At 43.2% G+C, this 25,161-nt stretch overlaps 1 protein-coding gene across 3 annotated transcripts in view; it reads right to left on the bottom strand.

Moving 5' to 3' along the window:
• Positions 1 to 203: 203 nt before the first annotated feature.
• PLPPR1 (phospholipid phosphatase related 1) overlaps positions 204 to 25,161 on the bottom strand; it is a 115,045-nt gene continuing 90,087 nt past the window's right edge. The window contains exons 4-9 of one of the 3 annotated variants that reach the window (XM_051643354.1): positions 23,046 to 23,178; positions 12,249 to 12,499; positions 5,599 to 5,775; positions 3,745 to 3,876; positions 1,648 to 1,722; positions 204 to 917 (exon numbers count right to left, since the gene is read on the bottom strand). In XM_051643354.1, the coding sequence (XP_051499314.1) occupies positions 1,690 to 1,722; positions 3,745 to 3,876; positions 5,599 to 5,775; positions 12,249 to 12,499; positions 23,046 to 23,178 (726 nt within the window). In that variant the 3' untranslated portion in view covers positions 204 to 917; positions 1,648 to 1,689. Of the gene's footprint in view, positions 1,723 to 3,744; positions 3,877 to 5,598; positions 5,776 to 12,248; positions 12,500 to 23,045; positions 23,179 to 25,161 lie in introns of all 3 variants that reach the window. The other 2 variants (XM_051643353.1, XM_051643355.1) reach the window with 2 other exon arrangements.

Here is a 25,161-nt window from a genome sequence, read left to right as displayed (position 1 = left end):
AGCTGTAGTGAGAGACCCAGAACACTATGGATGGCTCCTCATGGTCACAGAAATCCTGCATGGAGCATGATCCTTACACGGATGACGTCTGCTGAAGCAGACTTCAGTGGGTCAGAAAAAAATAACAACCAGGAAGAAACACCACGAGACAAACAGACATCCCAGATTTTCTGTGTGTCACTGAAAGAGATCAGGCTACACAGTTTTGTTTTTTGACAATTTTTTTTTTTTTCATCTGTTTTGGAAAAAAATATACAAAAAAAGCCAGGGACATGAAAATGTGAAGTAAACATTCCAGTAAAAGTACAGACAAAGGCTCCATTCTTTAAAGGAGACACAGTAGTTATCACCATGCTAGAAGAATGAGATGCAGGAAAATCCTAGGAACAGTGAAAAGTCACATAATTAAGCCTTTGCCCCAGTTTTAGCCATCACAAATGGGCTCTTTTTTGTTCTTCCCCCCACCCCCATTGTCTTTTTTTTTTTCTTTTCTTTTTTTTCCCCCTTAAACAAAGTTGTTAAACTGTACAATAGCAGTTTTGATATAAATTCCATACGGCAGAATTTACAAAAACGCAGACTGCTACTACAGACTCTGTTAGTGTTTTGGTTCTTCTTTTCGAGCTGCCAACGCCCCCGAGTGAAAATGACACTGTTGGGGGGCACAACTGGCTTGTCAGTTACCCCAGTCCGAATGCCAAAGGGATGCTGCTCTGCTGGAGAAGTGTGGTCCCTTCCCCACGGGCAGCGTGACCTGTTCCCCTGCGAATGGGTGATGAAGTCATGAGGCGCTGAAGGCACAGCCCAGCTCCACAGTGGTGGCTGTATATCCCCATAGTCGATTCCTGAAGCCAGGTTCCACTGGGAGCATCAGCTGGGCCTCGGGAGGTGACAACAGGAGGGTTGTGGTGGGATCTCTAGGGAGATGGTATAGTCAGCTCACATGCTATCAGCTACTACTAATAAATTTCCATGTCCAGCCTGTCTATATTGCAAACCGAGTACGCTGTTTTAGTCATTCTGTGATTAACTAGCACAATCACCCACACCAGAACAACCAGGCTTTGACTCAGGGAGGTGCTTAAGGATGCAGATGGCAAACTGACATCCATATGCCAAGGAATGCTTAAGCAGCTCACTGAGTCAAGGATGGGTATTTTTTTCCTTATGGATGGTATCATCGGGTTAGATTCCTGATCACCACTATTTTAATCTCAGTTCTCTTAAATGCAGTTACTTCAGATCAATGCTGAGCTTGCTCAGATCAGAATCTGAACCACTGGTAGAAGCACTTCTTATGGTAAGAAAAGGTAAAAGTGATTTTTTTTTTTCCCCAAGATATATAAATTAAAAAATGAAAAAAAAAAAATTGTGTACAAATACCACATAACAACATCAACAATTCCATAGGTGTGGTTCCTCAGTGCACACTTTAAACAAGAAAATGTTGTGGGTTTTTTTTTTTTCTTTTTCCATTTTGCTTTTAAATTCTGGCATAATAATATTAAAGCTGACAAAAAAATCAGGGCAAGCTACGTCACTTCCTCATACAAAAAAAGTACAAAACATTAGCCTCTAACTAGACATAACATAATACTGGTCATCACAGTTAGACATTTAGTAACTGTGTGTCTTAGAGTATCGTACTGGAGGGTAATAAAAAATAGCTTCTGTGGCCAATCTTCCACCTCAGGTTACTTCAGTCATGGAGGCAGAGTGATTCTGCAAAGAGGAAAAGACAAACACATGAACATTTTTATAGGTTTTGGCATTTACATTGCCTAGTGTGTAAAACGAATGAGAAAATCCATCACTAGTGAACCTGTTGCCCAGCTAACGTGGGGCTTTGAAATGAGGAGACAAAAGTAACGTGACAGCTGCCTGGCCCGAGCTGATGGTGGAAATGGCTGAATTCCAGCCCTGCTCCTGGGCTGTCAGCACCCAGCACCAGGCTTGGAAAACATGGTGACACTTTTCCCATTCTTGAACCTGGACTGGGTCCTGTCCAGAGGATGTGTCAGTACCAGCTGCGGTACTTCATGCGGTCACAGAACTAACACAGTGGTTCTGCCCTCAGTCATGAAGAGCCCAGCAGACCATGGTTTGGCCTCATGTGATGGGTGCATGTTGATCCCATGCAGTTTGACACTAGAGGACATAACTGAGGTGGGCTCCTTATGCTGCAACACCAGCAGCCACAGACATGCCACAACACAAGTAGTTCTCTTTAGGTGGAAACAGTGTTGATTCAGCCTTCTAGGAAGCAGGACTTCAGTGTCCTGAAGTTGTCCTTGGACCATACTGCATCTGCAGGGTTTGTGTAGCTGCAGGGCAAAGCAAGAGTGGGAATGGAAGCAGCAATCTGCACAGAGCAGGGCAATGCAGCACCCATGTCCTAAGCACCAGTAATGAGCAGCCACTCCCAAAGTTTTGCCTGTAACAGCTTCAGACCACTTTTTCCTCATCTACTCCTGCATGGTAGATGTAGGGTCATTTAGAGGCTGATCCCTGAATCAGAGATGACCTTGTTGATTAGAGAAGAGATCAAGAATTAAGGCCTTGTCCCTACCTGCACTTCACAGTCCGGAGCTATAAACAGATGACTAGAAAAACTGTTCTCACAATCTCTGTATATTCTCACCTGTCCAGCCCTTTAGTCATCCACGATGCAATGTGGGTACCTCATTGGCACTGAGTTACTGCACTGCAAGTCTGCCAAGGGAACAGTTAATGCACAATGTTCTGCAGATTCAGTTTAAAGCCTGATCTTCGCCTAATCCAACTTGACTCTTCAGTTCAGCAAAATATTTGCAAGTATTAGAAACAGTGCCTTTTCCATTTTTTTTTAATTCCTCTTTTCAGTTTATTTGTCAGAACATTTAACAGAAGTCACTACTGATCTACTGCGAGGTGTCCCTGCCCATGCAAGAGGGTTGGAACCAAATGATCTTTAAGGTCCCTTTCAAATCAAACCATTCCATGATTCTATGATTCTATGATCTTGTCACAAACTATGTACACAGGAATGATGGTCCATCTAATGCAGCAAGCACTATTTAAAGGACAAATAAATTACATCAGGGCATTTCAGATAACTGATGAACTACAGAGTTTCTCCTTGTTTCCAGAAATTCTTGGCAGGTGACATTTGCCTATGTTGAAAGGACTGGGTATGATTCAGTTACACCAACACAAGCCATTTGAAGTCTGTAGTTTAACAGAAACACCATCAATAATGATGATCCTGCTAGGCTATTTTTTAAAAAACGTGAAAGAATGTTATCAACTTCTCTTCTGATGTCTTAGAGATAGAAAACAGTGTAAGATTTCTTTTTCTTATAGGAGACACTGTACAGTAACAAGGATAAAAACCTAATCTCTATAATGTTTTTCTGGACAGCATAGTTTATCCTCAGGATTACAACTGTTACAATAAATCCGTAAGACATCCCAAAAGCATCCCAAAGTGTAATTAGACTGAATTATCTTTACTTTTCTCTCAGTTTTCTGCTCTTCTAAGCAAAAATTTATTAACACAATATACAGAGGCATGTAAAATCCTACTGCTTTAGCTTTTGGATGTATGCTCAAAACAAGCTTCCTGGATGCAAATTCACTCTATTCAGTTGGTTTAATGGCAGGAGTAAAACCAGCTCCCTGTGTAGTTATGCATACCACTAGTTTTTTCTCTGCTATAATAGAAAATGTCATTGGTGATGGTCTGGGTGAGAGGATTTGCAGTACCTGTGCACTCAGTGTCTCCAGAGGACTTTCCACTCTTGGAAAAGCCATTAGTGGCATTCCTCGTGGGTCTTCAGGCTTCGGTTTAGAAGGAGCTCCATGAGTGCCTTTAAAGTTATGGACAACACATAGCCCCTGTGTAGTGCAGAGAAAAAATAATAAAGTCAGGTCAGCATGTTCTGTCCGCAGGAAAAACTTACAGGAATTACCACCAGGGTCTCACAGCTGCCACTTTTTGTTGAGAACTTCACCAGGGTTTTGGTTCATGGCATCATCTGTCTCAGCCTTGGGCTGCCGTGCGTTTACTGGTGTGGCCGGGAGCATCTGGCCACCTTGGTAAATGGGTACATCTGGCCTCTGGTCTGAGGGGATGAACCATTCTCAGCCTGTTTGTTCTTCATACAGCAGACACTCCCACCTCTGTTTTACCATCGCAGAGCCACGGATACCCCGGTGGTGCATTTTATTGGCTAAATATTCCCTCCAGACCCTGGCTGTTGTTTCCAAACTCACTGGAACAATGAATCTACCTCACACCTGGACAGCATCAAGCTTGTTTAGCACCATTCCTGCAGACTTCCAGCATGGCTGCTCCAGTGTTGAACCTACAGGCCCTTCCCTTGTGAAGAACTGAACTTGCTGCTTCCACATGGTGAAGCTCTCTTCCACCATTCTACAACTGGGCTTGCGGCACGAGCAGGGAGGCAGAAGGTCTGCAGGGCAAAGCGTGGCTGCCACTCCTGGAAACAGGCACTGGGAGCACAGTCTGTCCTCACCAGATACAGGGGGTCACTGTCTCTTGTGCTGCAGATTCAAACTGCCTTTTCCAGTGGGAATCAGAAGACAAACTACTCACATAAAAGCCAAGGAGATTTAGGTCAGAAGTTGCAGATATCTTTTTATTTAAAGGGAACACATGAATAAAGGATATATGAAGGTTTTTGCTCTTTTGTTTGGTTTGGGTTTTTGTTGTTGTTGTTTTTTTAAGTACAGAATGGAAAAAAATCAGTGGCAGGACAGTCTACATTTAAGGGATCTTTGAAACCTAATACCTTCTCATCACCAGGATAAAGTGTCTGTTGCTCTGCAGTGGATAGTTTTGAAGCATATTTTGGTTAAATGGAACAAGGCATGTTTCTTGGTAACAGTGAGAATCACCATGACTGCTCTATGGGTAGATCCTCAGTGACAGATCCCTCACTAGAAAAAACACCTAAACCACCTGGTCAAGAACACTGGAGATGCTGTTCTTAGATTCCATGGAAGGGCCTTTGATAACTGTTAATAACTTCAGTTATCCTATAAGATGGTGAATCACTTCAGCTCAACCCCAAATGCTGCCAAGCGAGCAAGTTTTGTCTCCCAGGGGGTTTGTCCTGACCTTCCTTCCTAGTGCATTTCTTTCATGGTCTAGAAACAAAGTGGGGAATCAGCACCACTGCTCAGAGTGCCAGACAATGTCTCCTACACTGCTGTCAAGTACCTGGCAGACATTAAGACTTTGCAACACAGGGACTCAGAGAAGAGGTCTCAAGCCCTTTCGACATTAGTTAAAATCTGCACCATCTTTACAGCATTTTCCAGGACAGGTCAAGTAAGAGCATGACTAGTAATTAAAATAATATTGAAATATATGCAATGGGCAAATGTCTCATATTAGCCTTATTAATTAGTATCAACCTGATTTCATATTAGGATTCTCTCTGATTATACCTTTCATTAGATGCAGTTAGAATTAGCTCTTAGCAAGTGGATTAATCAGCTGCAAGAGGCCACAAGAGAATAGTAATTTTTTTTTTTTTTTTTTTCTAAACTGAGTTATTTTTTAAAGGAATGCAGAAGGACTGGTGGGCTTACCAGAAACAAAGCTACAGCACTGCCCAAGACGAAGCCTGCGATCACGTCCGAACAGTGGTTTCGGTACTCAGAAACTCGATTGAGCCCGGTGAGGAAGGCAGCACACAGGGTTCCCAGACACAGCACAGGTTTGGCTAGCCTGCTACTCTTTGTCTTAATTGTGCTTGTGATGTACATCTGAAACAAAAGGTAAGCTGAAAATGAAAAGGGGCTCTGCCAGACATGCATCTTTTTCCACCCAGATGAATTCTAAATCAGCAAGGATGTGGCAAAACCCAGGATTCATTGAAGAAAGCACTGGGAAAGGAAGGAAGAGGTTAAAGGTAATTCAGGGAACACTTTTAAAAGAACAAACTAGATACTGTTCAATGCTGTTTCAGGATGTCAAATATCCCATCAACTGCATTTACACACTGGACTTTTTCTGAGCTGGTACACACAGGCTCAGTTTTACCAACTTGTGCGTCACTTGCTCATCTGTGGCAAACACACACTCTGGGTGTACAGGTGTCTGCACAGAGAGTTAGGAATTTACGTTCATACTCCTGCAGAAACTGTGAGGTGCACACGGCGGAGTGCCCAGCATCCATATGAACCAGCTGCTCCAGTATCCTAAGTAGTGTTAAGTTTAAGAAACAGAGAACATTAAGAGAAACCATTCCAGACATTTTCTCTGCAAGACGAAATGAAACACAGAATATGAGATTTCTTCCAAAACAAAGCTGATCCTGAAAATTTAATTCCAGAGTATGTAGTTTCATTGTGCTCTGAATATTTTTTTAATGAACCATCTGTGGTTTTGGTAGTTTATCTTTTATTTTAAATGCATTTTGACAGAGAGAGTGTAAAACCATGTGAGTCACAGTTAGCAGCCAATCATTAATTCCAGAGCCACAAAATGACAGAAATCAATCAAACCAAGCCTGAGAGGAAAACAATTCAATAAAGTGCTTTTTAGCAAGGAAGTATGGATGCCTTCATAATTCCCAAAGCTTGGATAAGCAAAACAAATATATCAAATACGTTTGCCAGAAATGTCTGCAGATGACACATTGTCTCCCATACATGAAACAGAATCAGGAAGATATATTTGAAACATTATATGTCCTGATGCTCTTCAAGGGCTCTTCCAACCCAAACCCTTCTGTGATTCTAGGATTCTAAGATGTCAGTTTATTTGTAAATAAAAATATATGTGATCTTGTTGTAAAAATAAGTAAAATCACGAGAGCAGAAAATATTCCCTTTTTTAGCTGTCAGGCATGGAAATGCAGTTCTGTTAGTCTTGTGGACAAAGGCCTCTAGAGAAGATCCTTGTTTCAATCACACCTGCAACAGCACCATGGCTGGGGTCACTGTGCAGTCAGCAGGTCACAAACCCCATCCTCTTCTGGGATGACTTCACTTCTGGGGAAGGACACAGGACTCTGCAGGATGCTGGGCACCCCAAGCTGTTCTCTGCTGCTGCTGCGGCAGCTAAGGAGTTAGAATTGGCTTCTGCTAAAAGAAATGCACAGGGTGAGAAACAGCCATGGTGCTGGCTCACAGCACCCATTTCTGGCTGAGAACACAACGACCTGGATGTGGTGAAGCTGCCTTGGGATTCTCCTTTGCCTGTGCCAAAGGAAGGAGGTTTGGCTCGGTGCTTCCAACTGCAGTTGCCAGCACAGCTTCCTTCACACTCCATGATCTATTTGGCAACCATGGGCAATTATTTAACTGTATTTTAATGCCTCTCCCTTTCTTTATGAGGCAGGTATACAGAGGTCACTGTGGTCTGGCACATAGCTTTGGGATCAAGAAGCAGAAATTTTATGTATTCTCAGGGTCACTCTGTTCATTGCCTTTCATACATTCCTTTATTCTGCTGTATCATATTTTTTTACTCATACTTTCTCCCTGTCTGTGTATCTTTTCCCTGACTTGGCCATCAAATGTCCCTACAGCTGGCTTCTCCTCACTGGGTGGTGTTACAGATGTTTGTCCTAAAGCTAACATGTAGCTCTAGGAGAAGGGAGGGGATGCAGCAACACCTCCTTGGAGGGAAAGGGATAGGCCTGAAAAGCTGACCAGGGAAGGCAGATCTGACTGCCTCCAGGCCTGCACCAAGGCTAAACTATAACTTCACCTGCCAAGAAACAGCAGTACCAGACTTCTAACAGCTGAATTTGCCACATCTCTGTCCAGGGCAGTGAAATCTTCTGCTCTTCAACATGCTGCTGAGCACATTATTTAAAGGTGAATTCAGTTTATGAACTGGAACACTGTGGTGCATAACAGCACTGGGAAGGGGATTAAGCTACTCCAGACATTCCTGCCTGCTCTGCTTTTCCTGACTGCATCTTAGGGCTGGACTCAGCAGTCCCAGCTGAGCCCCAGGCAGCAATCCTGCCCTGGGCCTGCCGGTGACCTCACCGTCACCAAAGCTCACCTTAGGGGTTCTTCTTTGGAAACAACAGGAAAAACCATCAGTGCCACTGTGTGAATAACTGCCATCCACCCTTCCACCCCATTTGGTTCTTTTAGCAGATGCCAATTCAAAGAAGCAACAGGGAGCTGGATTGCTTTCCTCTTCCCCACGAAAGCACCACAGCATGCAAAGGAGAAGCATCACCTCCTTGAAGGAAGAATGCAGTCCTGCTGCCACAGCTGCAAACACCAGCTACAGAGAACAACCCACACGTGCTTGTGTTCTTACAGGTCTGAGATGAAAGTGGGTCTTCAGGTTATCTGCATGGGAGATGGGAAGCATCTAATTTATCTGAAGTTTCACGTGTCTCAGCATGAAAACATAAATGTGTAGTAAAGAGAACAATTTTGGCAATGAGGGGAACTAACCATGCAAACAGATTGCCAAAGGAAATCTGTTAAATGCTCATGAGGAGGGTTTAAAACAAGGCAAACTGTTTTCCCAGAAGGTATGTTCCAGTTCATCCATGAGTCACACACTGAGCTCAAAAATAACTGGGAAAGCTTCTCCATTCTGGTCAGACTTCCCCATCACTGTGGTTTGGCCTTTATTCTCCTGGTCCCCAAAGCCAAGGTATTTTCTACAATTCTCATAATGTGTTTGCTCTTTCACTGAGAGCATATTTTCAAAGCCTTGTGTAAAAGCCCAAAATCTCAGTGAAAGTCACATTTGATTTCCTACACATATCAAGTTTTTGGGTTTTGTTTTTGTTTTTAATTTCCCACAATCCTATTTACAGAGTAAATTTATTTTAAAAAATTCTAAATGTCAAAACCAGGAGAGGCTGGAAAGGAAAACAGAATAAATCACATTAAAAAAAAAATAAACTACTTATGATTCAACTATGTAAATTATCTATCCAGCTTCTTTGCTCTGGTCTTATCAGTACACTCAAGCAGTGTATTTAGCAATGTGCAATGTGTGATAGAAGCATTCATCCTGTGTGCAGTTCTTTTTCAGACAGGCAAAAGCACAGACAGTCAAGGAGACTATTTTGTTTGCAAATTTAAAATGGACATACATACATGTATATATATGTAAATGTATGCTTATATATATTTAGAGTGTATGTTGTATCCATGAAGAGAAAGGCAGAGTGTGAGAAGTCAGAGCGTGGGGAGATTTGTGATAGTTTATTTTCCTTGGAAAGTTCACAGTTTCACACCAATACTGGAAAATGCCACGTCCTACAAGCTTTACAGACCTTTGCCACAGAGATTTCTCTGGTAAGAGAGAAGCAGCCTTTGACAAGGATGATTCTGCAGAACAAGATGCATCTCCTGGATCCTCAGTACAGCCACTCCAAGTGCCAAGGCCTTGAATTTTGATTAGTCTGGTAGGTGTAAATGAAAAAAAGGAATAACTGTTTGGCGGGGTCACAGTGACCTGAGTTGCAGACAGGATTTGCTGTAGTGTTCTCTGCTCCTCAGAGTTCCCCAAATGTTGGAAGTTTCATGTCCAGGTGTACTGTATTGCTCTAATCTAGTCAAGAAGCAATGCACCCAGGTATAAATGATGCCAGGTCGTGATCCAGTGTGACAAGGCTGAGTCTTCAAGTGAGATGGAGGTGACAGAAAGAACTACTTGGAATGCTGTGAGGTAAGAGCTTGGCTGAAGAATCCTAAAACACCAGTAAATCATCAGTGGGAGTGATTACTTATATACTTCAACCACAGAGACCCTTTTGTGACCCTAAAACAATGTGCCTTGCTTTCACACCTGAGGAAAACAGGAGGATATCTCCCTTCCCTCTACAATAAGAGGTTCTCCAACTGTGCTAATGAAATTTTCCATGTTCTGGTTGCATACTGTCACCTGTTAGATGTCCTTGTCATTGGTTTTTCCATGACTTTTCTCAAAAATACATAAAGTAACAGTTTTTAAAGATGATGTAACTGGGGTACCCATATGCAACATATGATATTATGGTATTTTTGTTTTTGTTTTGTTTTGTTTTGGGTTTTTTTCTTTGTTTGTTTATTTTTGTTTTCCAGAAATGTTAATGAATGCATATCTTGTTAAGTGTAGAGCAGTGTACACTATGCACAGTGACTGCACCTCTTCCTGGGAGACAAAACTTCATTAGATGCCATTCTAATTTTAGTGTAAGTATGGAAGCCAGGGCTGCTCGCTGTTTCCTCTTTCCCATATGTTAGGTAAACAAAATACAGAATCCAGATTATCAAGAAATAAAAGCACAAAACACAAAGCCAAACCAACCACAGTGGGAATGCTAGCCCTAGCAGGCTAATGGATAAATGAGTACAGAGACACCTGCAGAGGATTCTCCAGGTTCAGTGATGGGAGGAGACTCCCAGATCTCAGCTGACACTTATAAAATGAAAAACGATTTCTGTGCTGACTCCATTCTCCTGCCTCCTCAAGTTCAATCTGTTTTATTCTTCTTGCTCCGTGGCTCAGGTCTCCAACTTTATGCAAATCAATCCCTAATCAAACACCCTGTGATTTATGTTCAGCAGCCCATATTACCACTCCTACTAGAATCTTCAAGACACTTCTCAAAAAAAAAAACATGCACAGAAGAATTACTCGGCAAAGCTAGATCTGAACGCTGCCTTTCCTGTGCAAAGTTCATATTAATCCCAGCTGACAGGCACAGAAAAGACAAGTGACAACACCTTTAGTGCTAGAGGGTGTCACCAGGCAGACAACTGGGCTAAAACTGGACTTCAGGAAGAAATGTCTCAATGCAGCTCAAGAATAGCTCCATGTGCTGGCTCCACCTGGCATCTCCTGTGCAGGAAGAAGTGTGGGCCCATCACAGGTACTCTCAACAGAACAGGGCTCAGAAATGCTGAAATATGAGGGACTTAACCTCAGGAAGAAAAAGCATTATTCCCTTTCAGTTGTAGAAATCAGACTGTTTGTAGAAGACTTACCTTCCTAGGAAGCAAGGGAGGTTGAGCAAGTCCACGAATTGATGTAACCAGCTTAAGGCAGAACCAGGACCAAGCCTGATCCTGGAGCTTCTACCTAAGACTATGCCATGGTGAAAACAGCTGCTACAACAAAGTTGAGTTTATGTGGAATGGTAGTCCATACATGGCTGCTTATTGTTCAGAAGTAATGAAAGCAAAATGTTACGGGCTTTCCAGACATTTCCCATCAAATCCTGATGAAATGAGTTATTGATTTATATCTCAGTCATTATTCACACAACATTTAGTGCAAACAGATGGATATTGAAACAGCAGTTTCATTTTATAGTAATAATGTGCTGGTTTATTCATCTGCTACCAAGATCAGGGTAAAATATTCACTAAATATCCTGTCATTAATAAACTTAAGGCTTTTCTCAAATCCTGATCACCTACAGACAAGACTCTGCCACTCATTTGACTCCAGCTATTTGTAAAAAAATGCAAAACAAGTTAAGCTATTTTGAGATCAGATCACAACCAGGTTAAGTCCTTGGATCTTAATGGCACAAGCACCGAGATTTTCTACTTTATGAGTAAGCTTGTCAGGTCCCTTTTCAAACATCACAGAAACTTTAGACAGAGAACACAAAGGAGCAGCCTTCATTAGACTGTCCCACTAAGGTCTGTTTCACTAAATTTTTAAAGACAATTTCCCTCCTGACAGTACAGAAGTCACCTTCTCAAGATGTCAAGTAGGGCCCACTGCTCCCTGATAAAAGCAAAACTCTGGCCCTGACATGTAGAACAACGTCCTTTGCATGGGGAATTCAGGTCTCAAACAGGAGGAGCAAAATCCAGCATAGTTCAGCCTCCCACTGAAATAGCAAAATTAGCATACTACATGCTGAAAAACCCATGGCATGTGACCAAAAGAAGTATTAGTGATCCAGGAGCCATTTCAGCATGAGCTTCATTTTAATGTTCTTGGGCTGGGGAGGAGAGGAGGTTTAATGCTACTGAAAGGCCCCCAAGAAATTCAGCAGCTAAGACAAGATTAGAACATCATGCAGCATGATATACCTGTACATGATACAGTGCCTCAAGAGCAATGAGCATTGAATTTGGAGAAACAGAGAGAGAAGGAGGGTTTCCCCTACAAATAAAGAAGAAAGCCCTTCCCAAAACAACACTCATTTTTTCTTTAAAAAAACCCACAACATTTTAAGAAAAATAGCTCCATCCAGATGCACACACACAGGAACCTCTCATGCAAGCCAGCAGTCACCACTGGCACTCACCGTGGCATATAAAGCTGAGTAGATGCTCAGAGCAGCATGTTTGGATGGGAAGGATCTTCTTGCCTTTTCAATCACCTCCACATCCCCCGTGCAGATGTTGCCGTTGTTGATGAACTGGTGGTGGGCCCGACAGTCGTTTCCAGTGTAGTTGGGCTTACACACAGTCAGGAAGTAGGGAGCCAAGTTCCCAGTCACAACCTGGCCAGCGTTTACAAATATGTCAGTGGCAAAAAGTCCAAATGCAAACACCCCTGTGAGGAAAAAAATACATACATTATTCAAATGGGCTTTAAAAACCTTTTGGTACCTGAAAGGAAGAGACACAGGGCAAGGTGAGAGACCAGACCCTGCGGTCACTACCCAGAAGAAGCCTCTGCTCCCTCCAGCAGAGTCCAGCACCAAAGGCAGAACACAGAAGACCAGATCCTTAATACTGAGAGAGGTGCCTAACTCAGTGACTCCAGATGGACTCAGAAATGGGCTGGAAACAATAATCACGTGCCCAAAAGTACTTTTGTGATTCAGGCTCTGGACAGAACCGTGAGCTACAGGTTTTATGGAAAACTGCATTATATTATGCCTGTGAAATTTTCACTATGACAAAGGCTCAACTGTCACAACTGTAAGTTTTAAAAAATATGTATGTATGTATTTTTACCACATCTGGTCCAAAAAAATGGTAACATGATGGCTCTGAACCTGATAGAGCAGCATAGTGATGAGGCATAATACTACACTCCACATGACTATCTAGAGTTAAGTACGTTTTGGATTTTGACTGTTCACCCCCTTGATGTTGAAAAATTAAAATCCTGATCTAGTGGCAGGTCCTTTAGGAAACATTCTAATGCTTTGCTCTGGATGACATTTCCACACAGCTGCAGTTCAGCTGGCATCTCTGGGAGCACATACCCACAAATGGTACAGCAGGAAGCATTTGCCTGAATCCAGGAGCATTTCCAGGACTGTGGAGCATCCCTTGCTCAATATTAAGGTAAACTCTTCACCAAAACGGTTGTCAGACACTGAGAGAGGCTGCCCAGGGAAGTGGTTGGGTCACCATGCCTGGAGGTACATAGAAGCTGTGCAGACATGGTGCCCAGGGACATGATTCAGTGGTGGTCTTGGCAGTGCTGGATTAGCTGATGATTTTAAGGGTATTTCCCAAACAAAACTATTCTATTCTATGATACTGCAGTTGTCACATCCTCTACTGACACCCTGTGATTGTTACCAACACCTGCTACAGCTGCTATGAACACATATGAGTATCATCCCCTTCCATGTACTACCTACAAACCAAAGGGACAGAACAGCAGGTTTGCAGAAATGACAAACCCAAACATTCCAAAAGTCTGAACTGGCTCCCTTTTCACCCTTCCCATCACTAAGGAGGATGAAAGTGTCACCAAAACTTAGAACAAATAAGTATTGACTTTTGGTGTGGGGTTATTGAGGGTCATATATTTTTGCTTTCTACCTCCTGTATCTCTGTAAGTAAAAGTCATTGAAATTATAAATTAGCTGAGATTGCTATGTATTTAAATGTAACCAAGAGCTGGAGCTCCAGGGAGAACATCTTAGGAAAGCTGTGATACAATTTTAAGATCTGGCACCAGCAAGGTTATAACAACTTATCTGTACTAAGTTAAAAAATAAATAACAACAACAACAAAAAAAACACAACACCAACAAAACAGAAGAAAAGACTGCAGGCTTCCTCTGGTTCCAGACTGCAGGACTGGCCCCTGTCTTTTGCTGGCATGACAATCTTCCCCCTGGTTATCCTGTGAAGTGTCTGTGTTTAAAAACAAAGGGAAATGGAGAGAGCACTGACACTGCTCCTTTACTTCCTTTATCCCTCTGCTAGTACTTTAAACCCATGGTTTTCCACAGCCAGCAGAACTCCTCATCTACATTAGCCAGTGCACATGCAAATAAAAAAGGCAGCAAGTATCTCCCCAGCCTGGTGAAACAGCAAGGTATGCCAGAAATGGATCTTGTTTCATTTACTGCTCCTTGGCCAAATTCTATTTATTTATTTGTTTTTGTCACAGCTTGCTTTAAGTTTCATTTTTTGATGCACAGTGCAAATCACTGGGAATGCAGTGAGGTTTATTTCCCCGCCCTTTGCAGTACCTAGAGGAAATGCAAGAGCCATGCAAACACAGAAACTTGGCCCAGGGTCTGCATCCTGAAAGTCAAGCACAAACCAAGCACCAAGGTGTTTCAGAAAAAGCTTGTGAGCTCTACAAAGTTATTTCAGTCTCGAGGCAGAGCACAGGTACAAAAGTGGTCCAGTGTTTTCCTAAAAAATAAAAATAAGTTTCAGCACCTGCATTTTCTCAATATTTGGTAGCACTGGATGTGCTGGCCCAGGCCCAGGCCCCAAGGGCTGCAGCAGAACAAACCACAGCTGAAACCCTTATCATGCTCTGATGGTGATGAGTATTGATCCCTGCAATCCCCTGGTGCTCTCCTGCCAGACTGAAAATCCCAGCTACTTGCAGAGTGCATTGAGCAGCAGCAGCTCAGCCCTTGCAGACTGATTACATACCACGTACTCTCTGGAGGCTCTGGGAGAGGTTTGGCTGTAACTGATTTAAAGGCTGCCATGCCAGTGAGCCCAGGCAGTGGTGGCAAGTCCCCTGATGGTTCTAGTACCTCAGGAATCCATCCGTTCAGTGGATTTGCTCAGTGACCTACAGCAGCTAAGCTCACTGACCAGAGCTCAGGAATGCAGGGACATGGTTGTCAGGCTTTTAGAGGCAGACAGATGGCTGCTGAAAGGCTCTGTTGGAAGGTCCAAGCTCTGCAGGGTCGTGCAGCTGCAGTCTGTGATACAATGCCACAGAGGATGGGACCACATGTACCTCTTCTAGACCTGGATGCTCAGGGGCAATGGGAGGTGATGACACCTGATAATGAGCAAGAGTTTTATCTCACTGTGCCTGCTCTGGCCTAGAAAACCTGGGAGTAAACTGCAGACCAGAGCCTGGCAAGTGCTGAGAAAAGCTGTCAACAGTTCAAGCCACGTGAGAAGACCTGCAGCCTTTACAGCTGGAGGGATGGAGAGAGGTTAACTTCATTAACATAAAGCCACTTCTTCCACTCATCCACACGGGAGGCTTTAAAGAAGAATAAGCTACTTCTAGAAAGGCTTTCTGACTTTTTGTCCCTGTCCTGGCTCTCATCAATGTTTGTGAGTGTCAGGAGGAGCCAGTAAACTGGATTTAACTGTGAGAGAGACTAGTTCAGGCTGGAGATTGAGGGTAGGCTGTACTCCCTGTTACTCTCTTTAGAGTCCAAGAAGAAGGAACTGAGGATCAGATTTGAACATATCTCACCTCCAGTGAGAAAGACCTTACACAAACTAAACGTGCACACCAATAAAAAACAAAGGAAAATATTGTTAAAAAATTCTGAGGACAGAGAGCATGATCCTAAATTTTTCCAGTTCCATCTCACCTGAATCAACACTTGCCTTGGCTGAAGAATCTAAATCTTTAGTAGCTTCAATTCTGAATGCTTCTGTTTTAATTTTTCCACTTACACCTCCCCCTAAATTGCTGCCAGAAAGTCCTACAAGCACAAACCCATAATTCCTGGGCTCTCACTCACATGCTACTCTAACGCTTTTTCTCCCACCAAGCTCCCTGTGTGGCTGCTCATCAGTGTTGCCACCTCCAGCTCTGTTTATCCCTTTTGCTAACAGAGACTTCTGTCCTGAAGAAGAATCCAGCTCTCCACACTCACTGAAACCTCAGCACAACCCTGTCTCCTCCCTGCAACTTCTGCTCGAACTCGTTCTTCTTCCACTCTGAATCTCTCTAACATCAGTGACTGCAGCTGCTTCTTGACTCCATGGAAACTCACGCTATTACAGACATTTAAAATGCCACAAAAACCCAACCCAGCAACAACAACAAAAAAATGAACAAAAATCCCCTAGGAGTTGTAGAAGAGAAGGTGAAGAGACATCAGGAAGAGAGAAGTGAGAAGCCAGTGGGTGGAAATGAGAATGAGGAGGTAGAAGGCTTTATTAGAGAAATGCCAGGAAACCCTTAAGTAAAGTGACAAAAGAAACCATGCACTAAAGGGCTCATAAGACATCAGAAGCTGTGGTCTTTGGTGACATATTGTCATGTCTTCTACCAAGTGCATTTATTTAGGCACTCTTCTCTCTCCCGTTGCCCAATCAATTATTGGAACTTGTCACAGGCCACCTAATTTGCTTGGAAAATATTCACAATACACATGCACAGTCACACTCCCCAAACCCCTTTTCCACCCCTATGTTTTTAAAATAAGATTAAAGTTTTAATGGAGGGAGTCCCTGGAAGAAGTCACAGCTCTTTGGAGATGTGGATCCTCAGTCTGTCTCTGGAGGTTTTGCTCTAGTGGTCCTGTGCAACCAATAAAACCATACATTTATAGTCCTGTGACTCAGGCTCTGCTAATCATCCTTCATCATCATATCTTAAAGGGTGTTGTGAAAGGAGATCTCTGTCACTAATCCACTTTACAACTGGAGAGATGGGGGCTGCAAGGAAATTTATGGCTTGTTGCCATGGCATCAGGAACAGGCTCAGCAGCAAGCTTCTTCCCAGCACTCATAATCTGATCCCAGGGTTGGCTTTGATCTCCCAGTGAGATCAAAGCTCACAGCTCCAGGCATCTCCTGTCTCTTGCATCTGCCTGCTTCACCTGCCTGTGTCCTGCCAGGATGCTCTTCCCTCAGACATAAGGAGGAAGACACATGGTCTTAGTAGGAAAGAAGAAATCCAGTTCCCAGTGTAGAAGTACCCTGGAGCCTCCAGACTCCTCTGCCCAGATGTGGGGTTTCTTTCTCCCTTGCTGCTTCACAACTGTCAGTTTCCATCCAGACAATATCCAGCTCAGAGCCTGGCACGAATAGGAACAGTAAAGTTTGACTTGTCCTCAGCACTGGAGGTTCTTCAGTGATAAGAAGGGAGACCTGTGGCAGTGTAGGTTCAACGGCGCACAGCCAAATACAGCTTGAGCCTTGCTGAAAGGCAAGTGTTTCACATGCAGTGTTTCACAGCCAGCCTCTCAGATCCAGGGCAGATGGGAGGACAAGGGCAGGCAAACATGCCCTGCAGCTGCCTAGAGGTGGTGTCACAGACCTCACCTCACTGAGCCATGCTGCAAGGTGAACACCAGCCAACACTGCTCTTGCTTTGGTTACAAGGGTGATGGGCCCAACACTGGTCTTGTTTCTACAGCAGATGCAGTGGGCTGAGACAGTCCAGCACTTTCAGGCCCTGCTTGCTGGAGCAGTGAGTTCAAACAGCTGGGTACATTCTTGTCCTACTGCAAATACAGTGTTTTGGCGTGATCAGGCACTTCCTGACCCCACCTGGAACTCTGTTGGCAGAATATACATGAGACCCCTCCTGCCCACTCTGAAAGTTGCCAAAAATTACCTGACCCAAATTGTGGCCATCATAGAAAAATACTGACCAAGGTAAATAATTCTGGCAACTTATAAATATTGGTCTTGAAAGGGAGGCCTTTTGGAGCTCCCTGAGATCACACTGAGCTGCAGCCCACATCACATGTCACACGAGAGAAGCTGGCTCATCTGATTGAAAGAGTAAGTAGCTGCCACTTCTCTAAGGCATGGGGGGGAAATCAAATTGTACTAGGCTGTTATAATTTGACTCCATGGGGTAATGAAGGGGTACAATGCAACTTATTTTGTGAAATTAGGTGCCAAAATTCAGCATCTTAACAGGTTAATCTCTGTATCTGTCTGTGTGTGTTTGTGCACAATTTAGTTTAGAAACATTGTTAGAGAAAATGGTATAATTTAATTGCATGCTTAATTATAATGGTGTTAATAGATCTTAAGTTACTGCTATTTCAAACCACACTGCTATAACCAAACCACACAATCCATGATTGTGTGTCAAAGCACTACACTGAAACTCCTACACTTAAACTCCTTAGTTGTAAACCATCGGCCTAGTCTGGGGCCAGGAGTGGGTTCAGCTGCACCCAGACTCCTCTCTGAGGAGTTCAGAAAGCATGAGGGTCTGATCTGAACCAAGTGACTCTACAGGAAAGCTTTCCTCATTATTACCCGTGGTTTCAATGCAAATCATTCCAGCCTGTTCCTCACTCAATCTACCCATCCCTGTATAAATAATTTTTACTTGATCCCTGTGTAAGTCACTCCCATCCATTTCTAACCCCTACATGTCCCTTCCACAAAGTAATAGAGTGAACCTTGCAATCAAATTCTGTTCAGTTGCACTTTCATAGATCTATATTAAAAATCACCTTTTCCTGATACCTTTGTTGGTGATTCTTTAAGCAATTTTAAGACATTCCACTCTCACCTGCAACAACAGGGAACTGGCATCAGAGCTCTGGGTCATGGCTATACTATTAAAACAAACTCAGCCTGTGTATAAATCTTGTAAACTTCTATTTGCTGCTCTAAATTTGCTGAAATAAAAGCCCTAATTTAATTATTTAGCTGCCCACTGTGAGGTGTCACCCTGCTTTGAAATTAAGCTGTCAGCAGAAGCTGATCCGCACCAATTGTTAACTGCAAATTATGCAGGTCCGAAGTAAAAGCTGCTGGTGACAAATTCCTGAAGCACTCTGCATTTATAAATATCTGAACTGGAGAGAGGCTACTTGCCTGTTATCAGGGCTTTGCAGGTATACAACCTAATCACCTGGATTAGAAACAAAATACAATGAACTGTGGCACAGTACACACTCCAGTCACCCTGCCAAATTGAGTCAGAGAGGTCTGAATCCTTGATCCTGGGGGTATGAGAGCAGCTGTACATAATCAGAGTAAAATCCTTGGCTGAAACAGTTTACTAAGTATTGCTAAAATGAAGTATAGCCTCTATTTGCAATACAACTGATGAAGCAGAACATGAAAGCAAATTCAAGATGGCAAGAGTGGGGTATTACCACAAGACAAGGTGAATGAAAATACAAAAGGCTGTGTGTACTCAAGTGAAGGCACAGGGACAAGAGTCCAGGAAACCACCACTCTTACCCCCTGGTTTCCTACAGGTCCAGCACATAAGTGGTGAATTTTGGCAGCAGAAATTTGTAATAAAACTGCTGTGAGGGGTGGGGAGATGAGGGGAGAGAGATGGTATGACTGAAGAGTAGCAGTGCAGCACCAATATGCTAGAAGGAAAACACTCTTCCAAAGCAACACCACTTGTTTGACCTGAAAATCTTCAAAATAGACATCTGTGGAAGCAGCTGTAAAAGATAAAGATGGAACAAACTGCAACATATATTGCCAGCTTTTTTTTTCACTGATAAAGGAATTGATTCTCTAAATACAGGGAATAGAGCAGGTTTCACCAATCTCGGCTGCAGTAAAGGACTTGCACCCTGATGCAAGTTGAGAGGCAGCTCTTCACCACAAAACTTAACGTTTGCTAATGTGGACACTTTGTGTCTGGGCCAGGGAGCAAGAAGAAATTTTGTTTCTGCTTCCTGTTGACAAAGAACTAGGAAGGGATTTAAGACAACCAGAGGTGGCTGCCCCATCCCTGGAAGTGTTCAAGGTCAGGCTGGATGGTGTTCGAAGCAACCTGGTCTGGTGGGAGGTGTCCCTGCCCATGCAGGGGGGTTGGAATCAGATCATCTTTAAGGTCCCTTCCAAGCCAAACCATGTTATGGTTCAAGGTCTCCACTAAACTCAAGAGGGGAGACTCTTAAAACAGAGAACTGTTGAGGGCTTGAAGTAAACAAGGAGAGAATAAACACAAGACATAGTAAGAAAGATAAGAAAAAAGCAAGAAAAAGAAAGATGGGGCTTTAACAGCATCCCAGGAGAACTGCAGGTTGTTGGTTTTACTTAATTCTTTGCCCACCAATCAAAGTGCAAAAAAAAGTGCTTTTAATCTGTGTAAAAGAAGAAAAAGCAAGAGGGGGAAATGTTCGAGTCTAGCAACCAAATACAAAAGATCCCACAGAGATAGTATGACAAGGGTGCTTATCTTTCACATCACCAAAGACAGTCTGGAGTTTCCCTTTTTGCTTCTCTTTCCTCACAAAATCCAAGTGAGTGTTCAGTAAACTACCTACAGCTTTCTGCTTGTTTTGTGGAAAGCACATTTATGCCACTGCTCTGAAATGCCCACCTCCTCCCAGCAATTCCAGCTACAGAGTCAGGGAGGGAGAAAAAGCCTCTTCACCTTTCTAAAATATGGGAATAGCAACTCTCCAAAGCTCTCCATTATGTGCCTTGCCAGGTCAGGAAGCAGTGTTTATTTTTCCCGACACACGAGCACCTGGACACACTGAAGGATTTTTCTCATCCTTTTGAGTAATACCAACCATAATGACTTGTAAGGCAATACTCCAAGGGGTTCAATTACTACTTAATGCAGATACTCACTTAGGACTCTCGCTAACACATCTGGGCCAAAAGAAATAATCAGATGTGGATATTCCAATGAATTTGTACCAAGACTAAATGGGCAGCAACAAGCCTGACTGCTTGCTAGGTTATCTTGGAAGACAAGACAACCAGGTCTGTAACTTATGGCCTTGAAGTTCACCAAGAGAAGATGCAGGCAAGGAAGTCCACGTTTCAGCAACCTGGCAGTCCTTCCAGAGCCAAGCATCCAGACAGCCCATCTGGAGTAAGAGCTGTATGGAGCTGACTTCCCTGATCATCCAGCAGGATGGATGCTACAGCTGCTCAGCCCAGGTCATGTTTTCAAAATGGAGGTGGAACATCAATGAAAAACATCTGCTTATTTTTAGTTACTTTCATAAATGATTTCAACCACTTTTAAACAAGCTGCTCTCATTTCATTGCAGAGGCAGGGAGAAGGTTTCAGAAGAAAATAAGCAAACAATTAGTGTCATTTAAGGCAAGAGTAACACTTTCACTCATTTCTAATAACATTTTTCTCAGGAAATCAAATAAAGCTACAGAGTTAAGTTTTATTTCTCCTGCAGGTTTCATATTCTACTACTCTCTAAGCATTCACTCTATGTTCTCCACCCCCTTCTCTCCCACTGGGAAAGAAATAGCATGAATGTTTAAGAATAAAGCTAACTATGAGGAACCATACAGAGCACCTATTTAGCCTCCATGGTTTAAGTGCTTTTTGTGCTGACTCTGAAGGTAAGGGTATTTGATCAGGACCCTGCAACATGCCCAATGTGCTGGGACAGTCAGACAGCTCTGAGCAGCCCACTGAACCTTGAATCTCTCCTAATGGCAATTGACTATCCATCAATACATCATAGAGGTTATGAGAAGTTCAGGAATATGTACTTCATTTTCACCTGCACTTCCATGTCTTTAGCTTTCACCAACAGCACCGGCCAGGCCTGAGTAAGGAACCATGGGTGATTTCTCTCTATCACTAGCGTGGCAGAGGGTGAAAAAGCATTTCACTTCCCGTTGTCCCTGCATAAAGCAGGAGGCACAGGGTGAGGAGAGGGAGAAAGAAAACCACAGCTTTTCTTTCTTTGCAGCAGGTATTTGCTGCTGCTGAAAACCTTAACAGAAGGTAAGACATTCAGCTCCATGCTCTGAGCAAGAATCCCCACCTGCAGCCAGGGCTGCCCTCCATGGAAGCAATACAGTCCTTGCCACAGTCACTGCAGGTGTTTTTCTTCCAGATAAAGCTCAACAATTCAACAGTGAGAGAGAAGAAGCGATCTAGATATTTTCAGCTTTTTCCCCCCATTTTTTCTTTTAACTGAGACCATGAATTTAGACCCAACACTCTGTGAGATGCAGAGTGTAAGGATGCTTTACCTCTAAGAGCACATGGGAGGTCCAGTGATACTCTGTGGGCAAAGCCCCTTTGGTCAGAGGGAGCCCTATTCAGCCCTGGCCCCTGCCAGCAGCAAGACAAGCCACACCATCCATGAACCTGGGCTTCTTATGAACAAGGAAGGAGGGAAGATACAGCCTCTTGCTCGAGCAGTTCAGAGCTTTCCTCTTCTTATTCTGCTGCTACAAAAGTGCTAAGCGAGCAACCAGCCCTCCATTATCTCCAAACACTCAGGGTGCTGTCTGATCAGCCTGAAATAGCTGTGAACTGGGAAGCCTTGTGAAGACAACAAGCTTCTCTCTCAGTGAAGCAGTGGAAACACAAGCTGCAATTCTGTTCCTCTCCCTGCTCCAAAAGAACCATGGGCAGTCCCCTCAGAAAGGTCTTGTGGGCATTTCTTCCACAAATCAAGTGTGAAAAGGGCACAGCAGTTTGCAAGCATCATATAAAGCAACCTCCAAATGGTTTAGTGACAGAACTTAAGTGACAGATTCATTTATCAGCAAAAAACTAAATGAAAGCTCTAACAAAAGCAAATACAATACAAAAGTAAGAACATTATTTTAATGTGTTCTGGGCTTTAATGTGTTCTGTGCTTCGCTGAACATTGTGTGGCAGAGCTATGGATGTTAAAATTAGAGCTAAAAAGAAAAATGCCAGAGATGGGCTGGTGAGCACCAATTTGTAAATAAAATGGGTAGCTTACACAAACTAGCAATGATGGAATTATTCAGGATTTCATTAGCATAAACTTTTTTCAAGGGTCCAGAAGAAGCATTAAGCTCAGCAGAATAGGATATAAACCAGCTCCAGACAGCATGATATGGCACAATTTGAATGTTACCTTGCAAATCCCGGGGGGGACTATCCAAGGTGGGAGATGCCTGCAAAGATTTCACAGCTTAATTAATTTTGTGGTGTAGGTTATTAGGTTGTTTCATTCTGTTTTGGTGCAAACAGGGACTAAGCTTTCAGTGCTCTGGATGCTTACCTATAAAACGTATTATTCTTCGAAGCAGTGGGTTCAGGTAACAGCATTCTCCAGTCAAAATAGTTTTCTCTTGAATAATTAGGGTTTCTCGAGTTGACTTTATGAAATACATGGATATCTCACCAATAAAAATCTGCCAGGAAAGGGAAAGAAATGGAAGGTTAAAAATGACATGAGCAAACATCAAAACATGGTTGACTGGCTCCAGCCCACAGAAACCACTGCAGAGCAGAGTGTCTTTGGGACACTGCAGTCCCACAGGAAGGCTACACTTGATCACTTGAGATGAACTGACAAAGACACAGCTTTCAACCAAGAAAAGGATCTGTTTTTCTTGCACTCAGTAGCAAGACACAGCAAACATTAAGCTTTTTTATATTAACTCCATTTTTACTGTGATTGACACGGAATTTGTCACGTCCTGCTATTAGCATTTAAAATTGACTTCACAGTATAGACTTCATGGACAGGAGGCTTCTGGACATCTGGGCAAGTGGAAAGTAATGCTGCAGACCTCCACTCCAACATTTTGCCAACAAATCTCAGCAATACTGACTGCTTCCTGCAGCCTCCACACCGTTGCAAACTTACACTCACAGAAGCACAGAATCACTTAGGTTGGAAAAGACCTTCAAGATCTTCCAGTCCAACCATTAACCCTACCCTGCAATGAGCCATATCCCCAAGTGCCACAACTAGATGACTTTTAAACACATCCAGGGATGGTGACTCAACCATCTCTTTGGTAGCCTGTTCCAACGTCTGATAACCCTTTCAGTGAAAAAGTTCTTCCTAATGTCTAGTCTAAACCTCCCCTGGTGCAGCTTGAGGCCATTCCCGCTTGCTCTATCACCAGTTACTTGTGAGAACAGACCAGGGCCTTTCAGGTAGTTGTAGAGGGCCATGAGGTCTCCCCTCAGCCTCCTTTTCTTCAGACTAAACAGCCCCAGTTCCCTCAGCTGCTCCTCATAAGACTCAAGGCCCTTCCCCAGCTTCATTGCCCTTCTTTGGACACACTTCAGCCCCTCCATGTCTTGTATTGAGGTGCCCAAAACCGGACACAGTACTAGAGGTGTGGCCTCACCAATGCCAAGCACAGGACTCCCTAGTCCTGCTGGTCACACTATTTCTAATACCAGCCAGGATGTCGTTGGACTTCTTGGCCACCTGGGCACACTGCTGGCTCATATTCAGCCACCTATCAATCAGCACCCCCAGGTCCCTTTCTGCTGGACAGCCTTCCAGCCACTCTTCCCCAAGCCTGTAGCATTGCACGGGGATGTTGTGCCTCAAGGATGGTATCTGGTCTGTTTTATTTACTAAATGTTATGTTTTATTGATCAAAACATAAAAAAATGAAGTCTCCAGGGATCAACTGATCTGAATGTCAGCTGTGCTTATATATGGTTTTGTGATCAGATCATTCACGCTTACTATAAAATAATAACTGATTCCCATAGCAGTAGGATTGGTGTTTCAGAATTAACTTCAGTCTGTTGCATAGAAGTCTGCCTGCCTCAGCTAAAGCTGCACAGAATTATATCACAGACTTTAGAGACAGCAGAGGCTCGTTCATAGTATGCACTCCTGAAAATCCTACCTATCTGGTTTTGTCAGCAAGCTTTAGAAGGGAAAACTGGCAGCTTTTTAGAAAGACAGTTTGCAATGAAAATCCTTAGGAAAAGAAAAGGCCAATCTGAAGTGGAAGAAATGAGCTTTTACAAAATAATCAACTTAATGTATGGTTACAAGACACGCACAAAGAATCCACAGTGATAGGGAAGGGTCGCAGAAAAGTGTAACAGAATTGTGTGCAAGCACACACATGCACACGTGTGTGCCCAGAGGGAGCATAAACAACAAGGAACTAGACTTAGTTCACTTTGACTGCTGGAATGGTGTGTTGTTTCAAGGGCAACAATTTATCCTTATTAAGCCAGATGAGCATCCTTATTGATTATAGACATTCGAGCCAAGTGTGCTCAACCTCTTTACAATGCTAACTGCTGATGGTGAGAGATGTGGAGCTGTAAAATGTATGTCAATAAATGGCATCTGGGGGTAGGAGCCAATGCCCACGAGCTGCACTGAAATATTCCCTTTATTGTGTTTCGCT

The sequence above is a fragment of the Apus apus genome, chromosome Z, assembly GCF_020740795.1.
Source record: "Apus apus isolate bApuApu2 chromosome Z, bApuApu2.pri.cur, whole genome shotgun sequence".
Classification (NCBI taxonomy): Eukaryota; Metazoa; Chordata; class Aves; order Apodiformes; family Apodidae; genus Apus; species Apus apus.
Note: the sequence above shows the minus strand (reverse complement) of the source record. Positions and strands in the feature narration are given on the sequence as shown.